General features: G+C 29.9%; 3 protein-coding genes across 3 annotated transcripts; 2 read left to right on the top strand and 1 right to left on the bottom strand.

The window, feature by feature from the left end:
• Positions 1–9363: 9363 nt before the first annotated feature.
• LOC125807169 (protein DOG1-like 3) lies at positions 9364–10277 on the top strand. Its single transcript, XM_049486914.1, has 2 exons — positions 9364–9816; positions 10050–10277. The coding sequence occupies exons 1-2, from the start codon at positions 9364–9366 to the stop codon at positions 10275–10277; spliced, it is 681 nt and encodes a 226-aa protein (XP_049342871.1).
• An 8301-nt stretch (positions 10278–18578) lies between these two features.
• Positions 18579–23518, top strand: LOC125807237 (tubby-like F-box protein 7). The gene is made up of 4 exons (XM_049486959.1): positions 18579–18980; positions 19746–19833; positions 20563–20692; positions 22715–23518. The coding sequence occupies exons 1-4, from the start codon at positions 18615–18617 to the stop codon at positions 23289–23291; spliced, it is 1161 nt and encodes a 386-aa protein (XP_049342916.1). The 5' UTR covers positions 18579–18614; the 3' UTR covers positions 23292–23518.
• Positions 23519–23649: 131 nt separating this feature from the next.
• LOC125807904 (multiprotein-bridging factor 1b-like) lies at positions 23650–26516 on the bottom strand. The gene is made up of 4 exons (XM_049487657.1): positions 26302–26516; positions 25133–25216; positions 24323–24405; positions 23650–24164 (listed from the first exon to the last, which is right to left on the bottom strand). Exons 1-4 carry the CDS (start codon positions 26435–26437, stop codon positions 24045–24047), a joined length of 423 nt encoding a protein of 140 aa, XP_049343614.1. The 5' UTR covers positions 26438–26516; the 3' UTR covers positions 23650–24044.
• Positions 26517–26546: the final 30 nt, after the last annotated feature.

Raw genomic sequence — 26546 nt, 5'->3', positions numbered from 1 at the left:
GAAAAAAAGAGCTAGTATTTATTATCATTCAATGATCGGTATTCATATTGAAATTTAATTAAATTTGAATTCGTGCATTGCAGATCTATTTTAAAAGACGATTTTTTCTATTTCTAAAGTTTCTTATTAGAAGAATCCCAGTCATTTTAACACAATCATGTTGTTCATTTTCCCCTATTAAGGATGCTACAACATACAAAGCAGAATTGAATCTCCATAAAATAATTTTGTTTTTCTCCAAATTGATACAAAGTTATAATTTTAATAGCACAGTTAAACAATCTAATCAACATTTAATCTATACATTTCATAACAACGTACACTACAAGAAAATTATCTTCACCATTGAATATAAGTTAGCCCTTTATATAAAAGTAAATGCACATCACACAAGAAGAAGAAATCCTTGAATCTAAACAACAAAAAAACCTGTAATCCCTTTAGTGAAAATTCTGACTTCGTCACTGTCTCTAAGAAGAACAAAGAATTTGGATATGAATGAAAATAATATATTACCATAACCTTAAGCAAGAATTGACACAATCTTTCAGCCAATGTGATTTACCCTTTTCAGAGCACAATAACTTGGATTGAGATGGAGATGGAGATGTCAAGTAAATTCTCTTAGGAAGAACTAAAGGAGACCATATGCTACTCTGTTCATAGTCAAAATCAAACTCCGTAGCATCAAAATATTTTCCCAAAAGTCTATTGGATGTTGATTTTGAAACTAGTTGAACAAGCGCGCTATCATCTAATTGTTCTGAGGACGATAATGATGACATTAATATTGACGGTGATGGTGGTGGTGGTGATTCTGAGACAAAATTTGAATTTTTCACTGTTGTTTGAGCATTTTCTTGCATTTCATTTTCAACTAAAACAGCAAGTTTTTGGCTATTTATAGGCAGCTGAAGTTTTTGCAGTTTTTAAAATGGATCCTTTTTCGTATTTCTGTAGTAAATGAGACGCTCTATTTTAGTCTCCTACATCTTTACGAATCAATCACTTCTCCGTTCCTTTTTAGTTGTCATGATTTCCTTTTTAAGAGTCAAATAATAAAAACTTTGACAAACATTTTGTGATGTATTTTTTCATCATATGCAAAATATTGCAATTTATTGTACTTTTCGTAAAACTTTTGAATATCTAAATTTTTTGTTTAAAATATCGAATTAATATAATCTAATTTAACTTTGAAAATTAGTCAAATTGACTTTCAGCACATGATAACTAAAAAGGAACGGAGGAGGGAATACTAATTTATTTCCTGAAATTTCGCCAGGGAATATTCTCATAATTTGAGAAATATTTAAAAGCTTTTGTTTATGAAGTAAAAAAAAGAATGTATTTATTTTAACCTTTACAATTGAAAAATATTTTCTTATGTTGAGTTTCAAATTCAAACTCCATAGTAAATTTAAAATTTTATGACAAACTATTATTTTTTAAAAGAAGGCGAAAAAATATTGACTAACGAACGTTATTTCTACTTCATGAAGTTCGTATCAAGATATCATCGCCAAAAAGCCTATAAGTATATGATGTTTATACCAAGCAAAATAATTTAATTTAGTACAATAGTTATATATATGTATCGTTGATACATCATATATGCCTAATGATATTATTTGAGATAAATCTATGAGATAGTTTTGGTTAAAGAATAAATTATGTGATCTTATTATATCAATATATCTTATATATATATAAACTATCAAGAATGTGGTGCAGTAGATGAAGTTGTTCCTTAATTAGAAATCTCAAATTTAAGCTTTGGATATGAAAAAATCCTTGATAGGGAGCGCTTCTCTCCTAATGAAGCCTTATAAATATAATTTAAATTAATCGAACTTTAGTACAGATAATAAAATATCGGATAGAGAAAAAAAATCGAGTGGACTTGATTTTGCGTCATAGCTTAGTTTTCTGGAGCTATCTTGCCTTTGGAAATAGGTATGCAAGGGCGGAGCTAGCAGTATGTCAGGGGGTTCACCCGAACCCCCTTCGACGGAAAATCTTACTATTTGTATATGTTAAAATTATTTTATATGTATATATCGTAGATGTCGAACCCCCTTTGGTTAGTTCGTATATTTATTTTTTCAGATTTTGAACCCCTTAATAAAAATCCTAGCTCCGCCACAGTAGGTATGCTGCATATCCGAAAATATATCGTTAAATATTTGACGTGGCGTAGGTGCATGTAGCAAAATTGTGTTAGAATTGTAAAGTACTTCTTTTTCTTACTCAGAATTTTAAATATAAAGACAATTTTAATAAATTGAGCTTTACTTCTAAAGTTAATCTGTTGATATTTATATATTTTAATATTAAAATAAAAATATTAAGTGCATATGTTAGTGGGTATAAAGTGAGAATAAGAATGTGGTTATTGTTGTAGTGTAACTCTTGTAATTGTTATTGTCATGAATCATGATCTACCATTAATTTTACCTATTATTCTACTTCATTATACCTCGTAACTTATATAACCTTTGGTTATTCATTTACCTAATTTACTACCCCATAATCTTTATATTCGTTGCAAGAAAGAATTATTCACCTATAAATAGTGTGATTTTACTTTGTTTTGAAAACAAGAAATGTACAAGAGATATACAAGAAAATATATAGTGAAAAATATGAGGAGTACTATATTGTTTGACTTTACACCAAAATAGCAATAGAATCATTATAAAATAAAACAAAATAAAAAAAATGAAAAAATGAAAAATAACCCACGCACAATTTTATAATAAATAAAATTTTAATCCCTTAATTTACTCCATGTTGTTATTTAATTACTTTCCACAAATATCTCAATTGTTATTTAATGTTTCTCTTTCATAACCTCAATATAACTCCTTTTTCCATAGTTAATTCTGAATAATATTTAAGAATTGATTGTTGTTTTTAATTATTTTGAATAAAAAAAAAAATTCAGAATAGTATTTTATGCTATAAACGACTGCATAATTATTCGTTTCTTAAGCATTTTTCAGAATGGTGTTATTTTTTCAATTGTTAATTTTATTTTTACTAATTCCAACAATGTTGGTTTTGTTATGATTTAAAATAAAAAAAAATATGTAAATCAATTAACACAATGTTAATATATCAGAAAATATTTATTTCAAAAAATATTAATATATTACATGATTTCACGTTGGGGTGAAATATGGTATAAGTTAGTATATTATATGATATCTAATTGGTAGTATTTATTTCAATAAAAAATGGTATATTAAACGAAATTTTGTTGATATGACATATGGTATAAGTTAGTATATTATATAATGACTATATGGTAGCATATATTTCAAAGAAAGTTCGAGTATATTATATGATACCATATTGGTGTGATATATGGGAGTAAGTTACTATTTTATATGATGTCTATGGGGTAGTATTTATTTCATGAAGGTTGGTATTTTATATGGTACAATGTTGGTATGAAATATGGTCTAAGTTAGTATATTATAGGCTTAAGTCATCGAGAGCCCCTTGAAGTTGTCCGCATATTTCATTTGGATACCCCAATTCAACCTTATATCTATTATACACTGCAAGAAATTTGTATGTTTATATTGAGGTATATTGTTGGATTAAAATAGAATATAATATTCTTGCTAAATTGATAGCATGAATACCAACTTTTATACCATAATTTATATCATATAATGCTCGTTTTTGAATAGTTTTATAAATATTTTTTCAGCTAGTCATTGTATACCACAACGAACACCAACATAATTTCTATCAAATATTACCTTTAAGGTCCAACACTAGAATGAACAATATCACATTTTGAGAAATATTATTTTTTCGAATTTCAAGAAAGTCTAAAAATTAGGCACAATGAAATATATATAAAAAAAAATCATCAAAAACAATAAAATTTTATTTAATTGTTTGACAAAATAATTTCTTAAAATAAGATAAAGTGATGGAAGAAATTGTTCTAAGATGAACTTCTATATAAAATTACTATCATACGAATACTCCTTCGAATCAACGGTTGAAACCTCTTTCTCCTTACCTTTCTTTTTTGTCAAATTAGGAGTAACATAGATAGACCTTTCACTACCGATAACAAGATTAGGGAGACAAAGTAAATGCACTCAACTCGAAATATATTTAATCTCGAACACGTCAAGATTATTAATATTGCAATTCGACTGTCAATACCCAGATTCTTTCTACAAATCGAATTCATGAAATTTTCCTATTCATGATCGTATAAATCAAAGAAAACACACAATTTTATCTCAAAATATAGATAATTTTGAAGAAAAAAACAAGTATGAAGAAGAACCAAAATTCTTAATGAGAAAAGATGGAGATTTTATCCAAAAAATAACGATGATATGTGAGAGAATAAAAAATTAAATGGTGTGATTTCATGATAAAAAATTAAGAGAGAGAAAAAAGAAAGAGAAATTAAAAGGTGTTTTAAAAAAAAAAAACGTAGCACAACATGACTGTACTTGGAAATTCAAAAGGTAAAATAGTAAATTATCAATTCCATAAAATAAGCACACTACCCCAAAAAGTAGTAAATAAAAATGTATCCCACGTTAAAAAAAAGTGCATTAAACTATATTGTTATGTATATATTTGTAATTAAAATGTTAATATTGTAAATAAAAAGACTAAAATAATATTATGTAAATAATGGTCTTACATAGTATATTCTTGTAATTTTTCCTTATATTGAGGTGAGTGAGTGAAAGAAAGAGTTGAGACCAAGAATAATATTAATCGAAGTCCTCCACTAATTAACTATACAAAAGAGACTAATTATATATTGAAGAAAGATGTTCTTTTTGTGAAGTTTTGAACTCTTCAACTAGTTTGGAGTTGTTTGAGTTGTACGACGTTGTTAGGATCCGCGCCTCAGCCTAAATGACTATTTATTGAATTTTGTTCATTTTGAATTCAATGGTAATCTATTACTATTATTGTATTTATGGTATATTACATTAACAAAATCTTTCACCGCAAATCTAAAGAGATCGGATTTCTTTTTTAAAATAAAATATACCCAAAAATTAAAAGAAATTATTTGTATAAATGTTATACACATTTTATATGTAGCTTGTTCGTGCAAATAATTAGACGGCATTGTCGCTAACCCCCGCAGATAATTTTCCTCCTAAACTGTCTTAGGTGCTCATGCGGTAGCGGAGCTATGCCGCAATAATATTTTATTTTATATTCGATATTTAAATTTGATTTATTTAAATATCAGTCTTAGGTGCTCATGGAAGTTTCATTTATTTAAATTTCAGTTGCATAAGATTTTGTTTGAGGAAAGTGACTAAAATTATTTGTATACATATTTATATAATTATATTATGATATTGGATTCTTTTAAAATTTTATTGAAAATTCTGGCTAATAATATGAGAACCCGAGACCTCAAGGGCAAAAAAAATTCTCAAAAATTCCAAAAGGGCACATCACTTTTTATTCTAACCAAAAGGGCAAAATCGCTGCCCTAGCAGCGATTTCGTCTAAAAAAAAATTTTCTTTTTTTTTTATTAAAAATCGCTGTCACAGCAGCGATTTTGTATTAAAAAATATATTATTTTTTTATTAAAAATCGCTGCCACAGCAGCGATTTTGTTAATTTTTTTTTAATTATTATTATTAAAAATCGCTGCCATTGTAAAAAGAAAAAAAAAATTGCTGTGGCAGCGATTTTAAGTGAGAATTTTTTTTTTCCTTACACATCGCTGCAGGGGCAGCTTCATGCCAAGTGCTATTATTTTCATGCCTATTATTACTTATTAATAATATAAAAATGATAAACAAGACGACAGTATACTCAATAAAATTGTTGAAGTATGAGGAAAATTGAATTATATATCATAAATAATAATAAAAGAATATTAAATTCAAAAATTGCTATAGCAGCGATTTTGAAGAAAAAAAGTTTTTTTTTTTTTGAGAAAATATGCAGCGATTTTTATTTTTGTTTTGTCAGAAGCCCTTTTGGTTAAATTTTTTTTTGATGTGCCATTTTAGTTTTTTTAAAGAAAAAGCAGCGATTTTTAATTTTAAAAAATTACAAAATCGCAGCAATTTTTAATTTTAAAAAATTACAAAATCGCAGCAATTTTTAATTTTAAAAAATTACAAAATCGCAGCAATTTTTAATTAAAAAAAAATAAAATTACAAAATCGCTGCTGTGGCAGCGATTTTGTCATTTTGTCAGAGGAAAATCGCTATTGACGCAGCGATTTTGCCCTTTTTAGAATTTTTGACAATTTTTTTTGCCCTTTAGGCTCCGGACTCAATAATATGACATTATTACGGCCTGGTAACCTAGGTAAATATTGCACGACTTAATTTTTCAAATAATATTTTTTTTATTTCAGTTCATGTGATATTTTGTCACTATTTAAAATTAAAATTATATAAATACGGGGGCCGCAATGAGGTAGAGCAGTAGTTGTGAAACTGATGAGTATTTTATAGGGAAAATTACACGGTTAAACAAATTTATACTAGTTAATTAGTCATTATAGCTAGAGTTTATTTTTATTACCATTCGCCATTAATTTTTGGTTATAATTACGTTGCTTACCTTTTCTGTTTGTATAAGCGTGTAGCTATCCCTTTCCATATATACAAATGATCCCTTCTCTTTCTTCATAATCCTTTACCTTATATTCTCCTTAAATCCCTCAACACAAATTGATTTCAAAATTTGAAAATTTCAGTTCTTTCCTGTCAAATCACGATTCCTGATTTTCAGGGCAATTGTTATGCAATTAAGTTTCTTCCTTTTTTGTGGTTTTATTTTTATCCTTTTGATTTATATTTGTATGTGACTGCAATTTCATATGATTTTTCAAATTTATAATTATATACAATCAAATTTATGGATGAAGAAACCTCCAAAATAGCTTTGGAAGACATTATGACAAATATATAAGTACAAATCAGTTGTGAATTATACATATACATATATTTAAGTACAATTGTCACTACTCCTTTTATACAATTACAGACAAAAATAACTCATTGATACATACAATAATTTCACGTAATAAACATTTATTATCAATCAACTATACATATACAAACACTAATTTCACAAAAAAAATTAGAATATGTGAATTATACATATACAAAATATACAAATATAAATCAGTTGTCAGTGTTACTACTCATTTTAAACAATTACAAATGTAAATAGCTAATTTATACGGACTCTAATTCCACATAAACTACCGTCATCAATCAATTAAACATATACAAACACTAATTCCACAAAAAATAAAACTGACCTATACATATACAAAATATACAAATACAAACCACCTTTGAAGAATCTGTTTATACAATTATGTACGGAAATAACTACTTTATACAATCACTAATTTCACGTAAACTACATTCATCGGTGAATTGAATCAATAAATAATAATTTATACAATGACAAATAGAAATCAATTTATACATTTACGGAAGGAAGGAAAGGCATATTTGGTATGAAAGTCTAAAGAGATATTGTTCCATGAATTAAAGGATTGTTTACCTTTTTCCAATCGAAATTACCGTCATTATCTTTTAAAAAATTTGAATTTTCGTTTTGTATAAAATGCCAAATAATAGCGAATTATACAAATACGCTTGCTTATAACCATTAAAACTATAGCTACAACTTGTAAATATGTAAACTACAGCTAAAAAGCCTAATTAAGTTTATTCTTGTAACTATATGCGAAATTTTCCCTTTTATATAGAATAGAGATTAACTACTGTCCACTCACAAGAAAATTACAACATCAGTTTATTTTTAGAAATAGTTATTTCTTTTGATATATATTCATATAATATAAATATTTAAATATAAATTAAAAGAGTATTATATACTAATTTGGTCTCTAAATTAATTATAGAAATTTGTTTAGGATTCTTATTTGACTTACTGAAAAAATGAAGGATTCTTCACCGTTTTCTTCGCCCTCGTTATTTTTACTCTCCTTTTCCGTAAACACTATTAAAGCAATTTGAGACATTCATCAACGGTAACTTTTTATTCATTGTTATTATTATTATTTTAGAATCTAGACTAATTAATTTCATACAAAAATTATTTATAACTTATTAAGTTTTCTTCGAAACATGAAAAAGTGTTTGGATAAGTCTTTCATTATTTCAGACATGTTTTCTCTTCTTAGTTCATTCAATTAACAACACAAATTAAAACTTTGGTCAATATACCACTATATGTACTTCAATTTAAATAATACTTAAAGTCGATAGTACCAAAAATATTTGAACATTATTTCAAAGAAATAAAAGTATTTTAAAAAAATAAACCCTTAGATTAAAGACGTGTTTTAAAAAAAAAAGAAAAAAAAAGATGAAAAATCATTATTCATTAAATATAAAAATACAATAATTAGAGAAATATGTATTTCTAAAAATGAACTGACTGTGTCAGTGGATGGTAGTTAATCTCTAGAATATCTTTTTCCGACTTCACATTCGAAGTTCATATTCTTGTTAATGTTCCTAACAAAAAAAAAATTACACTTAAAATTTAAATTGAGATCTTTCGTTAAAAATAGAGCGATTTCCTCACAGTACCATAACCCATATTAGTCTGTTAATCATCTTTAGAAGGGATGAGGTTCTAGTATGTCACAGAGCTAATCCAAGTCGGTGAGGGGACTCGCCATTATTTGGAAGTTTTGGACTTTAAATTTCGAGAAGCGATCACATTTTATGTAATATTATTTGACTTGGCATGTTTTCAAAATTAAAATTTAAAATAATATTTAAATATTTGCCTGACTTATAAACTACTAGTACTAGTACTTTTTTAAGAAGCAAATGAAAATTTTCAAATCAAATTACTTCTAAATTCTAATTATAATAAGATGAACTCTTTGAACAAATTAAAATAAAAAACACTTGCACGAAATAAAATTATGTAACCTATATTTATCTTAGCTTGAAAATGATACTGCTCCCTCCCAATATAAAAAAAAAAAAAAAAAAAAACCATACTCCCCACACCAGTTATAATCTTCCAATCTTAATAAGCGCACCACACTCCTACACTCGAATATACATACAAAATTACTCCGTCCGTATCCGTTTCATTTTAATTGTCATAATCTTCTTCTTTTTTAAATCAAATAATAAAAAAATTAACTAATATTTTATGATATAGTATATTTTAAATTTAAATTTGTAATTTATAGTACTTTCTCATACCCTTTTTGAATATATGACAACTAAAAAGACAGAGGAAGTAAACACTATAGATGAAAATCACTCCACTCTCAAACTAAGGACACAAGGAAACAAAATTTAAAAAAAAAAAAAACAGAAAGATGAGCTTCCAGCGTTTCTACGATACATGGTTTGATCAACTGATAGAAATCGTACGCCAACTGAGCCAAGTTCCCCGCCCCGCCACCAGTGACCAACACCGTGAATTGCACCAACAACTCGTTCAAAAAGTTGTGTCCCATATCTACGAGTACTATCGAGTTAAATCCTTAGCTGCAAAAAATGATATCCTCTCCGTTTACTCCGCCCCATGGTCTACATCTCTTGAACGTTCTCTCCATTGGATCGCCGGATGGCGACCGACCACCGCTTTTCACCTTATTTACACTGAATCCAGCATTTTGTTTGAATCTCACATAATCGACATTCTCCGTGGCCTCCGATACGGAGATCTCGGTGATCTATCGCCGGATCAACTCGCTCGCGTTAGCGAACTTCAATGTGAAGCTGTTCAGGAAGAAAATTCTATCACTGACGAATTCAACGACTGGCAGGCACGAAATCCTCATCTCTCTCTTCCTTCCTTTTTTTTTTTTTTAATTCTAAGGCCACTCTGTCATTTACAATAATCAAATCACAATTCCAAGTATTCAATTTCAAAATAAATGAGAAATTAGATCTTAGTAGCTCAATTGGTTGTCTGATCCCCAAATCATCAATTTTGTTCTAATTAAGTCAATTTTAGTCCAGAATAGCGAGTAATTTGTTGAATTTATCGTACATGTAGGATAGTGCAAGTGAGATACTTGGTTTGATGGGAGACATAGAAGGGAAGATGGAGAAGCTAGTTGAGATTTTGGAGAAGGCGGATAAACTGAGGATGAAGACGATAGAGAATTTAGTAGAACTATTAACGCCACAGCAAGCAATTGAATTTCTTATATCATCGGCGCATTTGCAATTCGGAATCCGTAGATGGGGAATCAATCATGATCGTCAAAGAGAAAATCCATGAACATTTTCGAGTTCATCATGCAGACTGGTTTGCATGTTGTTAGTTTTTTTTTTTTTTTTTCTTTTAAGATGAAATTTCTCAAATTAGAGAAGAAATTTTGGATTTTTTAATATTTTTAATTTTTTTAATTTTTTTTTTGTTTTTTTTCCTTTTTCTTTTACAAGTGAATGAGTGGCTGTGACGGGTGTTAAGCTAACAAGCAGTTGATCCCATGCAGAGAAACACGTGTTATTCAAGCAGCGCGCCACAATGTGAAGACGTGGCGCACTGATGAACAGCGGTAAGGGGTAATTATGTAAACCTAGAGAAGGAACTTTTGCTGAGCCTGTATCAACTAATCCAGAATGAATGGGAAAAAAATATTTTTAAGAATGCTACACCTTCTCTTTTAATTTTTATATTTCTGCATTATGATAAAATATTTTGTAGCGGTAATAAATATGTACAGTTATAACGAGTGTTAAAGCTTTTATCGATATTACTCCTTATGTCCCATATTAATTGATCCATTTTCATTTTGTACGGTGTTTAAGAAGTCATAAATAAAAAAATAATTTTACTGATTCGAATAGCTAATATAGGATAATTATTTTTAGTATAATGATCAACTAATATGGGATGGAGGGAATAGTTAATCCAATATCATTATAGATTTTTAAGGCATTTACAGAGTTTTAGTTGCTTAAAAAATATATTTAGTTAATTATTGTTAAAAAATATTTTTAGTGTAATGTAGTTGCTCCTTGCTTGGAGACGTAAATTGGTCTTCTTCGTTCATTTTTATTTTATTTGTATGCAAACAAATAGATATTCATAATTTTTTTTGTCTAGTTTAAAAAATTAAAAGATATGTTTATCACTTACTTTTTAAATTTATCTTTATTCACGTATTGCATTTCTCAAAGTATTAACTTTATTATATTTTTAAAAGGTTGTGTACAATTGTCATGTTATTTATTAATCGCCTATTGAATAAGTAAAGAATAATTTTTTTAAAAAAGTACTTTTTTAAAACAAAAAATTAGAATGTTTTTAAGTGCTTAATTATTGTGAATTAAGCTACTGTTTATGTTTACTTTAAAGGTGACATTTTTGTTTCATAAAAGAAGTATATTTAAATTCATACTAATAATTAGTTAGTTAAATTTTCACATTTCAAATGATGTCATATATTAGAACCGTCAATATGGGCTAGGCCCGGGCCGACCTGACCTAATTCGTGATTTGATAGAGCTGGGCTACGATTTTTAGAGCCCATTCTTTTATATTCATCAAGTGAAAATGAAAATTTCATATATGACATTTATTATATTAATATTTTTAAGTTATAACAGTAGATTTAAACTTTCAAGTTGTAACATTAAACAGGTTCTAACAATTTATTAAAAAAAATAAGTTATTTTTAATAATTGAAAACATTTGTTTAAAAAAAAAAAGATAAAAAAACAAAAAAAAAACATTTTTGAAGGCAAAAAGGTAAAAAACAGAATAGGAGTGTTAATTTAATTTGAATTGAGTGTAGATAATTACTAATTAGCACGAATTAAGGAATTCAAACTTATTAAGAATATTTGTTTCTTTAATTCACTCAAATTAGTTAAACTTGATTAAAAATTCTGATTATATCCTTTTTTTTTTGTTCAACGTTTCTCTTTCTTTAATTTTCTGCCAAAAATCTTCTCACTGTCGAGTAATTGAAGTTTTTTTTTCTTTGAAAAATCTTGATTTTGTTGTGATGGACAACTATGTATCAATACTAATTAAACATGGTGGAGATGGGATCCTTCAGGTTAGTATTTATTATTGTTTAGTGATTGGTCAAAATTCGTTTTTGTTAATTTTTGTTCATAATACGTTTTTGTTAATTTTGTTCATAATACGTTTTGGTAAGTTTCTTTTTTGTTGTTGTTTGATTAATTTGTACTGTCAAAACCATGATTTTGTGAGAAATAGGCACAATATATGAAAGATTTGAGTATAAATGTATAAAATATAAATAGTTTTATCGTTGTAGATTAAGTAGGTATAGTAAAATTGTAATATTGATACTGTTTTTTTTTCGAAAATATAAATTAAATGTAAAATGTTGAATGAATTTGGTAGTATAAATGTAATGAAACTGGTATGAAAGTGTGTTCACTAATGTGTAAAAAAGTTATTTAGATGTTTGAAGAAATGTATGAAAAGTGTTTTAATTTGGTATGAAATTTGAAATTTTATTGATTATATATGTTTTGTCATTTGTGTATAAATTTGTGTGAGAGTAATGAATTATTTGGTATGAGAAATGTATAAAATTGGTATGAATGATGATTGTTGTATGAAATGTGTATTAAGTGAGTATGAAATGTGAAATATTATTTTTTGTATGAAATTTGTTTTGTAGTGTACTGTTTGAATGATATTTGTATGAAAAAATAATGACGAGTGTATATAATTTTGTTGTTATTATAATTAATTTATGATGGAACATGAAAATATGCAATTCAAAAAGTGGCGGAGCAGAAATTGATACAAAAAAATATTGTTTTAGTGTGTATTATCATATTATATATAGTTTTGTAAAGTTTTTTGTACTTTTGTATCATGTAATACTAACACAATAATTTATGATGGAACATGAAAAATATGCAATTCAAAAAGTGTCAGAGCATAAATTATTGTGTCTGGTTCAAAAAGAATTGTAGGGAGACCACAACATGAACGTTGGAAAGGATTTGCTTATGTGAAATGCAAGAGGTCTAAGGTTACGTGCAGTACATGTTGTCGGGAGGGACACAACAAGAAGACATGTTCAAATTACCTTGTTGGAAAAAAATGACATTTATTTTTATTTTGTTTTGGTTGTTTTAATGTGACAAACTCATGTTTTGATTTATTTTGTCTTTTAAGTTAATGAATTATAATTTCAAAATATTTATTAGTGTACTAGTTAATCATTTGTGTATTAAGTGTTTTTCAAATGTATAGTAAAAAAACTAGATAATGATGGTATGCAATTGATATCAACTGAATATTCAAATCTTAGTATGAAATTGGTATACATTTGGTATCCAACTGATGTCCCAACGATAAAATAGAAAAAAAAATTTGTAATTGAGATTTCAACTGAAATAGCCAACCTAAAACTAGTTAATGTTGCATCTAATTTGTATACATTTGGTATCGAATTGATATCCCATTGGAAAAATTGAAAAAAAGGCACGTAATTGAGATTTCAACCAAATTAGACAACCTAAAACTAGTTAATTGTATACCCAATTGGTATACATTTGGTATCTAATTGATATCCAATTGGAAAAATTGAATAAAACATGTAATTGAGATTTCAACTAAATTAGTCAACCTAAAACTAGTTAATTTGTACCCAATTGGTGTACATTTGGTATCGAACTGATATCCTATTGGAAAAATTGAATAAAACATGTAATTGAGATTTCAATTAAATTAGTCAACTTAAAACTAGTTAATTTGTACCCAATTGGTGTACACTTGGTATCGAACTGATATCCCATTAGAAAAATTGAAAAAAACATGTAATTGAGATCTCAAATGAATTTGCCAGCCTACCAACAATATTCATGCTTCATTCCGATACCAACTTCATTTTATAAGTAGTTATAAATTAATTATTTCACATAATTTATACAAAAATTAAATCAATTTCATATCAACATTCATACACTATATATAAAATTCAGTTCAGACCAATATTATTCATGTTTCATTCCATATTCATGTACATAAATTTTAATAAAACAGTATAGCATATTTGAAAAATTCACACCAATATTATTCAAACATCATACCAGATTTCATGTGCACTGTGGCATTTAACAAACGACACTAAAATCAACTAATTGGGCTACTGATATCAAACCAATTTCATACCAATATCAAATAACACTTCATACCAGTTGAATACCAACATTCCATCACATTTCATACAATATTCATATATCATATATTAATGTCATATTCATACAAATATTGTTCAAATTTCGTACAGTTTTCACATCAATATAAGTTTCATAACAACAATAATCATAACACAATATTTTTAACACAAAAAATACTAAATTGAATAATTCAAAAATAAATTAAATAAAATACTTATCCTAACCACTTTTTTGCCTTTTTTTGAAATTGGGATTTCTGAGTTCTCCTTCCTTGTTGTTCTTCTTGTTGATTGGTTTTGAAGACTGACCAATTTCGACATTTGTTGCTTTTTTTTTTCTTTTTAATCTCACTTACGAAATCTGAATCCAAAACAAAATGAGTCGCTTCTACAATTTTCACCTTCCTCTCTTTTCCCTTTTGATTTGCATGACTAACTATTTTCTTTGCTTGACTAATCTTCGACTGAGAAGAAGCATCTTTTACCGGAATTTCATTATTTGTTGGCATTGTAGCACTTATCTCTAGTTCCAGAGCAGAAACCTTGGCCAACGGCTCTTCTTGAGCTGCCTTCTACCGACAACAAAAGAGTTGATAGAGAGAACAAAAGAATAGAAAGAAAAAATCAGAATTCATAACTGACATTCTTTCCTGCACATATAATTTTTAAAACATGTGCTAATTTTAAAACAAATACAGATCCACTTCTAATGGGGCACAAGTAAGCATTCGCTTCTTCCAATTATCAAACATAACAAAAATTCATACAGAAAGGAAAGTATGTTATTTTATTTCTTTCCTTTCACATCCGTGGGGCTTAATTGTGAGTTCTACTGATTTTCTTTTTTAATGAAGAAGACGAACGTTGAAGATGGTGAGAAAGGAAAAATTAGTTCTATGTAAAAGAGGAACGTGGGGATGGGGGTGTGAAAACTGGAAAAAAAAATCTCTAAAATGGTGTAAGAGATAATGACAATTGATTCTCTATTAATGTTATCCCTAAAATTGTGTAAGAGATAATGACAATTGATTATCTTATTTCTCTTACTTATTAATTGTAAGGTAATTATAAAAATAATAACTAACTAATTAAATCAAATAAATTAAATTATAAATTAAAACTAATCTATCAATACTTGTAATTAAACTGTTATAAGTAGTAATATAAAAAAGTACATCTAAAGGCTGTAATATTAAGTCTTAAATAGATATGTGGGGTGAATTTTCCAAATACCTATTCCCTAATGACCTTTTATATATATATATATATATATATATATATATATATATATATATATATATATATATATTTGTTATGCGTGAAAAAAAATGAACTAAGCATTATATTACTTATATTTACGAATAGGAAGGAAGAGGTTGTTTCTAAGGAACTCCAATTTGTATAAGTGAAATTTCAGAGTAGTGTTGCAATCAAATGAGAATTAAAGAGCAAAAAGATCGTCATAAATGAAAGTTGGTTATTTTTTAAATAAATACTTCAAGAATGGCTGAATATTAAAAGGTGGATCAAGTAGTAACTAACCCACACAACAAGTCACTCCAAACTTTAGGCCCGTGAGCCCAGTAGTCATTTGCATGTATTGCACATTCGTATGGTCCGAGGAGAATAAGAATGCTGGATTAATTGTTTGGTACGTGGGATAAGGACATAAGGTGATATGTTTTAGAACGTGATTGACACTCTTTCCTTATTTTATGTCGGCCTTTAATTTATGTCCTTTTAGCTAAACATTTTCTAACGGGATGTAAATTTCATAAATTATGCCCCTACGCTCTTAAAGAAGTTATGCTTAATTTCGATTAACGAAAGCAAAAATTAAAAATCGATCTATTTGAATGACAAAGATTAAATATCATTCCGTTGGAAAGACATTTTCACCAAAAGAAAAAGGTATTTATTAGAGGAGTATGTTATTTTTTTCTCTTTTTTTCCCTACCTAGAATCATAAATGAATTTTCCTATTTTAAGGGGAATTTGTTGTTGATCATACTTGGTGAATGCAAAAATAAGTAAATGGGAAAAAAATCAACAAAAAAAAAAGCATGTGTTCCAAAACCATCCATGTTTCCATTTTTGCACCATCATTGTTGTGTGTATGGTTTGGTTCTAGGAAGTGCATATCTTAATATCTTTTAAAGGTAAGGGCTCAACTCTAAATTTGTGACTAAAAGGATCAACAAACATTAGAAAACAAGAGGAAACAAAAGATATTTAGGAACTCTTAAAATTGAAATTATAATGTTTGGTTAAGAAAAAATAAATTGAAATAACATTATTATATTGAGGTCTTGTTGAACTTGATTGTGAAGAAGATGAAAATGGTACATTAACTTTTGATTGGTTAAGTTGATTCCAACCATTAAAAATTGTTAGAATTGACATTATAATATTTGATATCAAATTTGGAGTTGATTAGGTTCAATTTATGTGGAATGCTTGATAATATATATCAAGTGTTTTGAACAATTTACGCTAAAATTGTGACACAACTTGTGTTGAAATTTCAACGAATCACCAAGATTTAAATATGATAACGCACATTTTGCTCATCCACTTGGTACTTTTTTGATGATATCAATTAGGATTTGTGAATAATTTCTTGTAATGTAATGTCAAAATTTGTACTAAAGTTCTAATGATCAACGAAGAGTAAAAATGTCTTTGCAGCCAACCATACGTATTAACATGCTAGTTATTCTTGTTAAACTTATTTAAACAAGGTCAAAACCAAAAAATATAAACTAATTGTATTTGTTCAAATCGCAATTTACTGAGGTCCATATACTTTAGAAAAAATGAGTGGAAATATCAACTTTGGTGTCTTTCTATACTTTTAGGAAAAAAAGAAATCAATTTTTCCTTATTCCCTCCTTTATTATTTTCATTATTATATGAAGAATCAAATGGCCACGTGGAAGCATATGGAACAATAGATGACCAAGGAAAAATAGTTGAATAAATAAAATATTAGTATAAAATAGAGTTGATTAAAATTTTCACATCTGGTTTAATGTATTTAGAAAAGAGTTGAATTAATAAAATCTTGGAAACGAAGATTTATTTTTGTTTTTTGGAATTCATATAGATTGAAATTAAGAATATATTACTCCTTTAATCTTAATTCATATGATAATTTTTGCCTTTCGATATTTAAATGAATTCATCTTTAATTTTAATTTTTTTTAAATATCTTAAAATTATTAATTATTATAACTTCTAATATATTTAAATCATTTTAAAATGTATAATTTTTTGTGTTAATATATATATATATATTCAAATTTTTAAAAAATGTACCCACAAAACGAATAATATCGTTAGATTTTGAGAGATTTGAGCCGTCTAATTTTGACCATATCATTTATACTCGAACAAGAAAAAAAAATAGTCAAACAAGAAGAAGTCTTTCTCTTTCATTTTAAGCAATGAATAAACTAATCATTACCCACTAATCTGACATGTGAGTTACATTAACAAAACAAGTTTACCTACCATATTTACTTTTTAAAAATATTATTCAAAATAAGAACTTTTTTAAAATTTAATCATTCCATATAGAAATTCATTGACATACTAATTTAAAATTGGCTACTACAAACACGCTCATTAAAAGTAAAAATACTTTCAATAAGAAAATTATTTACGATAACACATACTTCTCAATCCTAAATAAGTTATTATCAGCTATATTAATCTTTACTAATTCGTTTAACTTCACTTCACGTGTGCATATATATATATATATATATATATAATAATACAATCAAATATTTTTATAATATCATTGTTTGTGTAATTTTTTTTTTGGGACCAACAAAATGTTATAATGAAAGACACATATTATAATTATAATAGGTGCCATTATAATATAACATAAAAGATAGTTCTTCACGAAACATGAGTTTTATAATGAAATATCTCTATATATATAAGATAAGATTGTTAAAGAGAAATCTAGCTAGGTTAGAAGTTCAATAAATCTAAAACATATTTCTAATTAATAGATATTGCATATATCCACACCACACTCGAATATTCTAAGTATATTATTATTAAAAACAAGTTTTACGTTGGTTGTCAGCCTATCATCACTTTCTCCTTTATACGATTTGAGATCAACAACGTGAGCAAGCTTATATAGTCAGAATTTAATTTTACAACATGCTCTCTAAAAACTTTTCTTTCAAAACAAATCATTTATTTTTTGAAAAAAAATAATATTCAAATCCAAATCTAAGCACACATGACACGTCAACCAGTGATATAAGTTTAAAGTGACAGACAGTTTACTCTATCTTTTCCCTTTCACAAACCAAAATTTTCTGGTCTCCTTCACACTCTAATTTACAGTTTCACAAAAAAAAAAGAGAACCAAAAAATACAAACAAAAAAAAAAAGAGAAAAAAAAATTCATCAACATGTCACTTCGTCGTTCATTTCTCTCACGAAGAATCATCAGTCGATCTTTTACATTTTCCAAATCATTCAAAGAATTCAAACTTCCAGAACCTTCTACCAGAGATGATTTCGCTGTTGGAGATGACCGAAACGGCGCCGCCAGTGAATCGGATTCCGGCGATGCAACGTCGTCGTGGTCGAATATGTTGCCGGAGCTGTTGAGAGAGATTATACAGCGAGTGGAAGCTTCGGAGGACAGTTGGCCTCTACGTCAAAACGTCGTCGCTTGTGGATGTGTGTGTAAGAGATGGAGGCAAGTTACTGAGGATGTAGTTGAGTCGTCTCTTCAGGCTGGGAAAATTACTTTCCCGTCTTGCCTTAAACAGGTGCAAATTGCTTTTAACTTTTTTTTTTTGACCTCAATTATTATTATTGTTTTTTTTTTTGGTATTTTCTGTGATTTTAGTTAATTGGAGGTTTGAATAGTGTAATTTTAGGTCGTTTGAGCTTTGATTCCGTAAATTTGTGTGTTGTTGTATTGTTCTCATTGTTGCATAAGCTTAATTGTTGTGGTGTTGTGAGAAGTGAAACACTGAAGAAAGGAAATGAAGGGAAGTTCTGGAGTTGGTAATTTTGGGTGGGAGTGAAAATGTGAAATAGGGCTGATTATAGAGAGGAATAGAAATAGTGGATTTGTATAACCGTCCAGACTATTTTGGATCAAGGTGTAGTTGATCGATTGTAGTTTTGTAGTCTAGTGAACTTGTTGTTTTTCAGCTGGGAGTACAATGGGATTTCCTTTTGAGCTTGCGGATTGTCCCTGTTGTATACGCGTTAGGCTAGATTAACTTCTTCCATTCTGAATTTGATCAACTCTTACAACAACGAGTTTCCTGTATGTGTAAAAGGTGCACCGTTACTTGTTCCAGTAGATGAAGCAAGCTGATGGAAGAAAAGTGGGAAATATTTTTACTGATCTTTTCGAATACTGGGTTGGTTTCAGTTATAATTCAGCTGAAAGAAATACTGTAGCTTGATTATCTGTATAATGTAGGTAGTTAGGTGCTTAGTTTACTTCGTTTTTGTATTTTTATCTATAATGTTTAATGCAGCTGTTAATGATGCCTTCTTTCTCCAATTTTCTTCTGCAGCCAGGGCCTCGGGACCCTCCTCTTCAATGTTTCATCAAACGTGACAAGAAGAACGCAACCTTTTACCTATATCTCGCTCTTTCACCCTGTGAGTTGTTACTTTGACAAATATTATTTTCAGGAATTTAGCCTTGGGAAATTGGCTACTAGCTGCAGTAATTGATGTTTGACTTCATGAAAATGCTGGTTGGGACTGTACTTTAGGTGGTTGCTTAGCAACTGAATGGCATACGCTTTAAATTGCCTTTGAATCTTTCTGGGTCAATGACTTGGTCTGCATGTTTTGTTTAGACTTTATATCAGCATTGACTATTCAACTAAACACTCATTGACTTATCAATGGAAGTCTCAATCATTTATTGTCTACATGTTCGCACCTATCTTTATCGTGCTCCCATCTTTCTTTCATCAAGATTTGAAATCTTCCATAATCCGTTTTAATATTTTAATCTCTTAAAGTTAGAATAGTTAAAAGCACTTGAAAGTTTGCCTGTACTTTCTTGGCAATTTACAAAGTCTAAAGACATGCACAGTTATTATCTTTTTTATAAGCATGACATGAAAATTCATCATGATTATTTATTTTCATTTCACATTTTATCCGGACTCCGTGTAATAAAAGACTGTTGTATTGTATTTTTCATTCCTATTTCACGAAAGCTATTAGTTTGATGGATGGTTTGAGTCTGATACTCCAATTACTAAAACAGATACTGTTTCAAAGACGTGTAGACTCATCAGTCATAATATGTTGCTCCTAGTTGTTAGAGATTTCTCTATTATTTTTGAATGTTTTCTTGGTATTTATATTTGGCAGCGTTAATGGACCAGGGGAAGTTCCTCTTAGCAGCCCGGAGGTACAGAAGTGGTGCTCACATTGAATATATAATATCTCTTGACGCAGATGATTTGTCTCAGAGAAGTAAGGCGTATGTTGGGAAGTTAAGGTAAATATTAGTTGACCCCTTAAAATTAATACTGATGAAGGCCATTTCTTTGCTGTTATATGTGTTCAAAGTTGTCAGGCAAAAAGAATCTGAAGGCCAAAGCTAGGCGGTATCTTTAAAGTCCTAATAATCAGAAATATCATAATTCTCACTAACACGTCTAGTTTCATATATGTAGCTTGACGACTAGATGCCGATGTTGAATTTAGGAAAAATGATGTTTATAGAAAAATATAGAATGACATGGCTAGAACTCGGTAGAGTGCAGGTGAAAATTATACTAATTAATAATTATATTTCTTCTTTGAGATTGACATAACCTAAGTTCGAAGAAAAGATTCCGTGGATATATAATACATAGTTGTTGTTGTATAAAGTAACATGTACATACTTATTATGTACACAACGTGTTTCAACCTTATGTTGCTTCTTCTTGCTGCATGTTTGGTTGATCCTGTAGAAGTTCAAAAGGTTCTCTTCCAGATCGTGTTTCACAAAAGAATGAGAAGAATAGAGGAATACCAAACCTTACCAATACATATGATATCTGATGAAAAATTAAAATCTAGATGTGCAATAAGAGTCACTAGTATAGTGTCAAATGTGTCTTCCTTCTAAGTGTATCAGATACAAAACTTGTTTTGTTGGGAGATATTTGGTGTCACACATTAGAAGCCAAATTGTGAGGCATTTTTTGTCTAAAAGGTCAACTGGTTTGATATGTTGCTACAAAGCAGAGTGGCTTGAACAGGCTGCTTAGTGATCTAGAATGCTAAGAGAAGAGGGTGCATCAAGACTAAGTAGTGGTGTTGAGGTGGGACGAGAATATTTGTGAGGCATTCCAAATAGTCTTGCTGGTTATACCTTAGATTTTTTTATTTGCATACCTTTTTGATGTCCCTCATGCAATGTCTCTATTAATATTTTGCAAGAAAGAAGAATCCTGGCATGGTGAAATTCAACTCTTTAGGGATAAAAATTCTGGCTATATTCTTAAGCTATAATTTATGTGATAGATAGTCTACCTAATTTCGCAGATCTTGTTACTTTTGTGTCCCGAGCAACTGAATTGTTTTTAGGCTGGCAACTGCTGATAATACCACTGACAGAATTCTCGGAACATAAAATTTTTAGAAAGAAGAATCCTGGCATGGTGCTATTTCTTCCTCTCTTTATTTCCAAATATTACGTCAAGATATCCAAGTCTCGGAACATAAAATTGTTTGGTATCTAGACGTTTACCCATCTTTGCTGCCATGTAACTGAGAACACTAATCTTGATACAATGAATTAACATGCAATTGTACACTTCTGATCATGCAGACAAGGTTAACTTCAATGTTAATGTTCCTCTGCTAGTTAGTTTTTCATCAAACAATTACTTCAGTTGAAATATGACACATTAATTAGGAAGGAAATCTACTCTTCTTATTTGGAACTGTACTAAGGAAGGAAATCTACACTTTCCTATTATGGCTTGCCCTTAAGGAATCTGTTCAATCGTCGGTACAAAAAATGATGATGCTTGCAGCTGGAAGTACACAGCTGTATCACCCCCCTTAACAAAAGTGTGCTGGTACCCTTTTCATTTAGTGGCCCATAGAAACGTTCTTAAAGATAGTCCCATCAATGTTGTTTCTTTGTTGTTAAGGTTTCTTGCCTTGAGAGGAAGTTAGAAAATTGAATGCTTTATTTGGACTTTTTTGTTGTCTTTTTTACTCTCCTTTCCTAACCAGATTTTCCGTTTGAGTCTTGCGTTCAATGTCATTAGCTGGAGAAACAAACATTTAAATACATCACTAGAAACAACAACACAGTAAAAAGCATGTAATGTCGCCTATCTCTTGGCCAAAGCTTAATTTTCCTTTTTAACTTGCAATATCCCACCCTAATACCTGTGTTTCCCTGTCATTATGATAGATAAGTATTCTTCCAAGTAAGGGGAGAAGAAAAGATGTGTTCTTATTTTCATTCTTGTTTGTTCCTTCATTTTCTAACCTTCCTATTGAATCCAACTGACAGATCGGACTTTCTTGGAACCAATTTTACCATATATGATAGTCAACCCCCACACAATGGGGCAAGGCCATCAAGCAGCCGGTCTTGTCGACGTTTTGCAAGTAAGCAAATTAGTCCCCAATTACCAGCTGGTAATTTTGAAGTGGGAAATGTTTCCTACAAGTTAAACCTGTTGAAGTCTAGAGGACCAAGGAGGATGATATGTTCACTCAAGTGCCCCTGTCCTGGAGAAGCTGTTATTGACAAATCTCAGGATGCTCCGAAGAAGAAGCAACCTGGTTCCGCAGAAGCCAACTCTACAGTTCTGAAAAACAAAGCTCCACGGTGGCATGAGCATTTGCAATGTTGGTGTTTAAATTTCCACGGAAGGGTCACCGTTGCATCTGTGAAAAACTTTCAGCTAGTTGCAACAATGGACCAAAGCCAACCTGATGGAAAAGGTGACGAAGATACAGTTATCCTCCAGTTTGGGAAAGTAGGAGATGATGTTTTTACAATGGACTACAGGAAGCCGTTGTCTGCTTTCCAAGCGTTTGCAATTTGCCTGACCAGTTTTGGTACAAAATTGGCCTGTGAATAGATTCTTAATAACTTGTAATATGCTTCCTAGTTTGCTTTCGTCTTCTTTTTCTTTGGGTGCACAATGACACTTTTATTTAATCTAGTATTCTCTATTCGTGCTAAATCTAAATTTAGTAAATGTTAGTAGATGGTCGGACCAAGTGTATTTTAACCTTTATGAGAATTTCAACATCAATGTAACAAATAGCGGAGTTCTCTGTACTACACGGGGCAATTTCCGCGAAACACATTCCTGCTCATAGTAAATTGTTTCTCTACATCTGTAGAAACTCACTCTTCATAATAATAACTTAATTCTAGACAAGTGCTAAAAATGCATAGCACGCAGTAACAATGCTCATACAAAATCATTCACATATGGTTATTATTTTTTTATATATAGAAGAGGTAACATCTCCATTAGTATAGAATTGTAGCATCAAATTATATTCCACACTGCAAAGGGATATACTTTGCATTTTCCCATATGTCAATTATGTCTTCCATTATATCTCAAATGCTGATCCTCACAGAAGTGAGAACTATTTCTAAAGAAAACGGGAAAGCACAAAGACAACATCCCTTGCACAAGCATAAACGTCTTATTTTTCCACAGAAGTAACACCCATTTAGCCAAGAAATTCACAACCATCAATCCATACACAGGCATAAGCACCACAGTGGTTATAGAAAGAGGGCTAACAGAAAAAGTTGTCCATGTACATGACCACAGTTAGAACTGGAATAGAGATTTGAGAAGCCAAGAGGCTCTTCATTTCTTTCCTCTGAGTTTTGCACCAAGAGCTCTCTCCAGTTTAGAGATGATTTGTTGATTTGGAATTGCCTTTCCTGACTCATACTCCTGGATGATTTGAGGCTTCTCATTTATCAGCTGCAAAACAACAAGGAATATTAGAAACCATTTATTTTCACACAGATTATGGAATCAGTCACCTGGTACTCGCAATCTGTTCATTTTCCCCTTTTTCTACTTCCTTTTTAAGTCTTAGGGGGATGGTTGGGGAGGAGGGAGACAGAAAAATGGTATACCTGAGCAAGTTGAGACTGAGTCAGCTTCTTATCTTGTCGAGCTTGCATGATGGCTTTCTTTAGTTCAGTTGGTACTTTTTGATCTGACAACAAGGTAAAAAACGAAAAATTTCAAGCAGATATTGTCATAGGAAGGAATGAGTTTGTTGTGGTACAAAATATTACTATATTGTTTGCTGAGGATGAAATGCATACATAAATGAGTAGAAACAGATACAGAAGTCAAAACAGCTCAAACAACAAAATTAGATCATTAAATAGCAGGAGATCTATCAGAGTGAAAAAAGGAGAACATATAAAAGAGAAGAGAGAGATCACAAATGAAATAAAGTAATTAACCGCGCTATCCCCAGCAACATGACATCACATGCATAAGAATTGTGGATATTGAATAAAACAATTTCTAGCGGGAATGAATATAGCAGAGTGCATAATGTGTTTATGAATAAAGCAGTATAGATGTAGAGAAAGCATTCAAGGATGATTTTCATTTGACAGGGTAGATGTGTTCCCAAAACATTTTGACTCGCAGACCTTAAGAAGGAATCTTCTTCTCACTATAATGAAGTTCAAAGAAATTTCAAAATTTTGCAAAATGTAAACACATTCGTTGATGGAAGTATGTGTTTGAAACATCAGAAGTAGTTAACATAATACCCTCAAAATAATGTAGAGGAGATCAAAGTTAACACCAAAGAACAATTAGAAGCAAGCATGACTTCAACCAAAAGAACACAACATAATCTAAATATGATGTATGCTCGTACACACATTTCTAATTAAGTTGTAAAAGGTGTTGCTTTAACTTACGAGCCAGATTCTCAGTATCTTCATCAAGTTTCCTGGTGTTCAAGGTCGTACTACTAGAGGCAGCCCTGTTTATGCCAGCAGTAGCTGCAATAGAAGATAGATATTGTAAGCACCGACTATCCCTCAAAAACAAATACACACAAGTTTACTAATAGGAAAAACGGGCAACATAGAAATTGGAAAAAAAAGAAAGGACTTTGGACGGAAAGATTTGTGTGTTTCGGGGTGGGGGGGAGCTCAAAAGAGAGTATTCAATAGCACTCATCATATTGCCATGCAAGGACCCTCATATTTGTAAAACTTTACACACTAACAACATAGAATATATCCTGAAGTATCTGCAACGCACTAGAAAACGTATATCAAAATGAAGAAATGTTAGATATGTCCCATCAAACATCTCATCTCTACAAATAGGGAATTCATTTTCATTCACACCTCATGGTTTCTAGTTACCAGATTCAACTATAGATTCCAGATTCAATGAATATTGAAAGAAACTTCAAGTTTCAAATGAGTGAAGGTAGCATGACGCAATACTACAATGATTGAAAATTCTAGTATGAAAGGATAAGGAAGACACGTTTAAGGATTATACTTCTACTCAACTTTCCTAGTTACGAATGTACAGCAAGAGCATGGAAATTAGACTGGCGTGAGAAGGATGATAAAAGACTTCAATCTACCCAAAATAAGCAGAAAACAGTTAATTGCCAGCAACTGGAAGCTCTGATTCTCATGAAAATCAACAAGTTTGGTCTTCATAAGCACCCCATCCCACTGCAGAGATAATACACCAGTCCTTAAGGTGGTCATATACCCAAAAACATTTCAACTAAACAGTATACATACTTGAAATAGCTTAAAATATGCACGTACATCAATCAATCAAACATAAACACATAGAAACAAGCAATAATCGTAACCAAAAAAAATATGAAAACCCTAGCTGAAGACTTAGCATAATCGGAGCTGCATATAGAAATAAGAAAATTGAGCAATACAAGAGTCAGCAACAATAATCGAGCTAGAAATCTCTATCGAAATAAAACCAACAGATTATACGAGCAATCGAAGAAATGATTAAGCTAAGGTTAATAATTAGAACAGCATCATATATATGAGCGTTGTAGAGATGAAAAAAACGAAGCAGCGAGTAGGTTACGAACATTTTCTGATGGTTTCGATCTCAGCACCGGAGCGACGGGCAGCGTTAACAGCTTTCTCATCCTTGCGTGCGGCGGCGGTCGGCGCCTTCTTACGGATCACCACCGGCTCCCAGTCTTGTGATAATCCTCCACTCATATTTTTTTTTTCTTCTGCGGGAAAAATCTCTCTCTTGCTTCTCCTTTCGCTTTGTTAGTACGCTCTTCAAAATTATTCCATTTCTGTGCTTATAGCGCTTTATATAGAC

Source organism: Solanum verrucosum, unplaced genomic scaffold (genome assembly GCF_900185275.1).
Source record: "Solanum verrucosum unplaced genomic scaffold, falcon-dt-bn FXZP01000277.1, whole genome shotgun sequence".
Classification (NCBI taxonomy): Eukaryota; Viridiplantae; Streptophyta; class Magnoliopsida; order Solanales; family Solanaceae; genus Solanum; species Solanum verrucosum.
The sequence above is the reverse complement of the archived record's forward strand: the minus strand, read 5'-3'. Positions and strand labels throughout refer to the sequence as shown.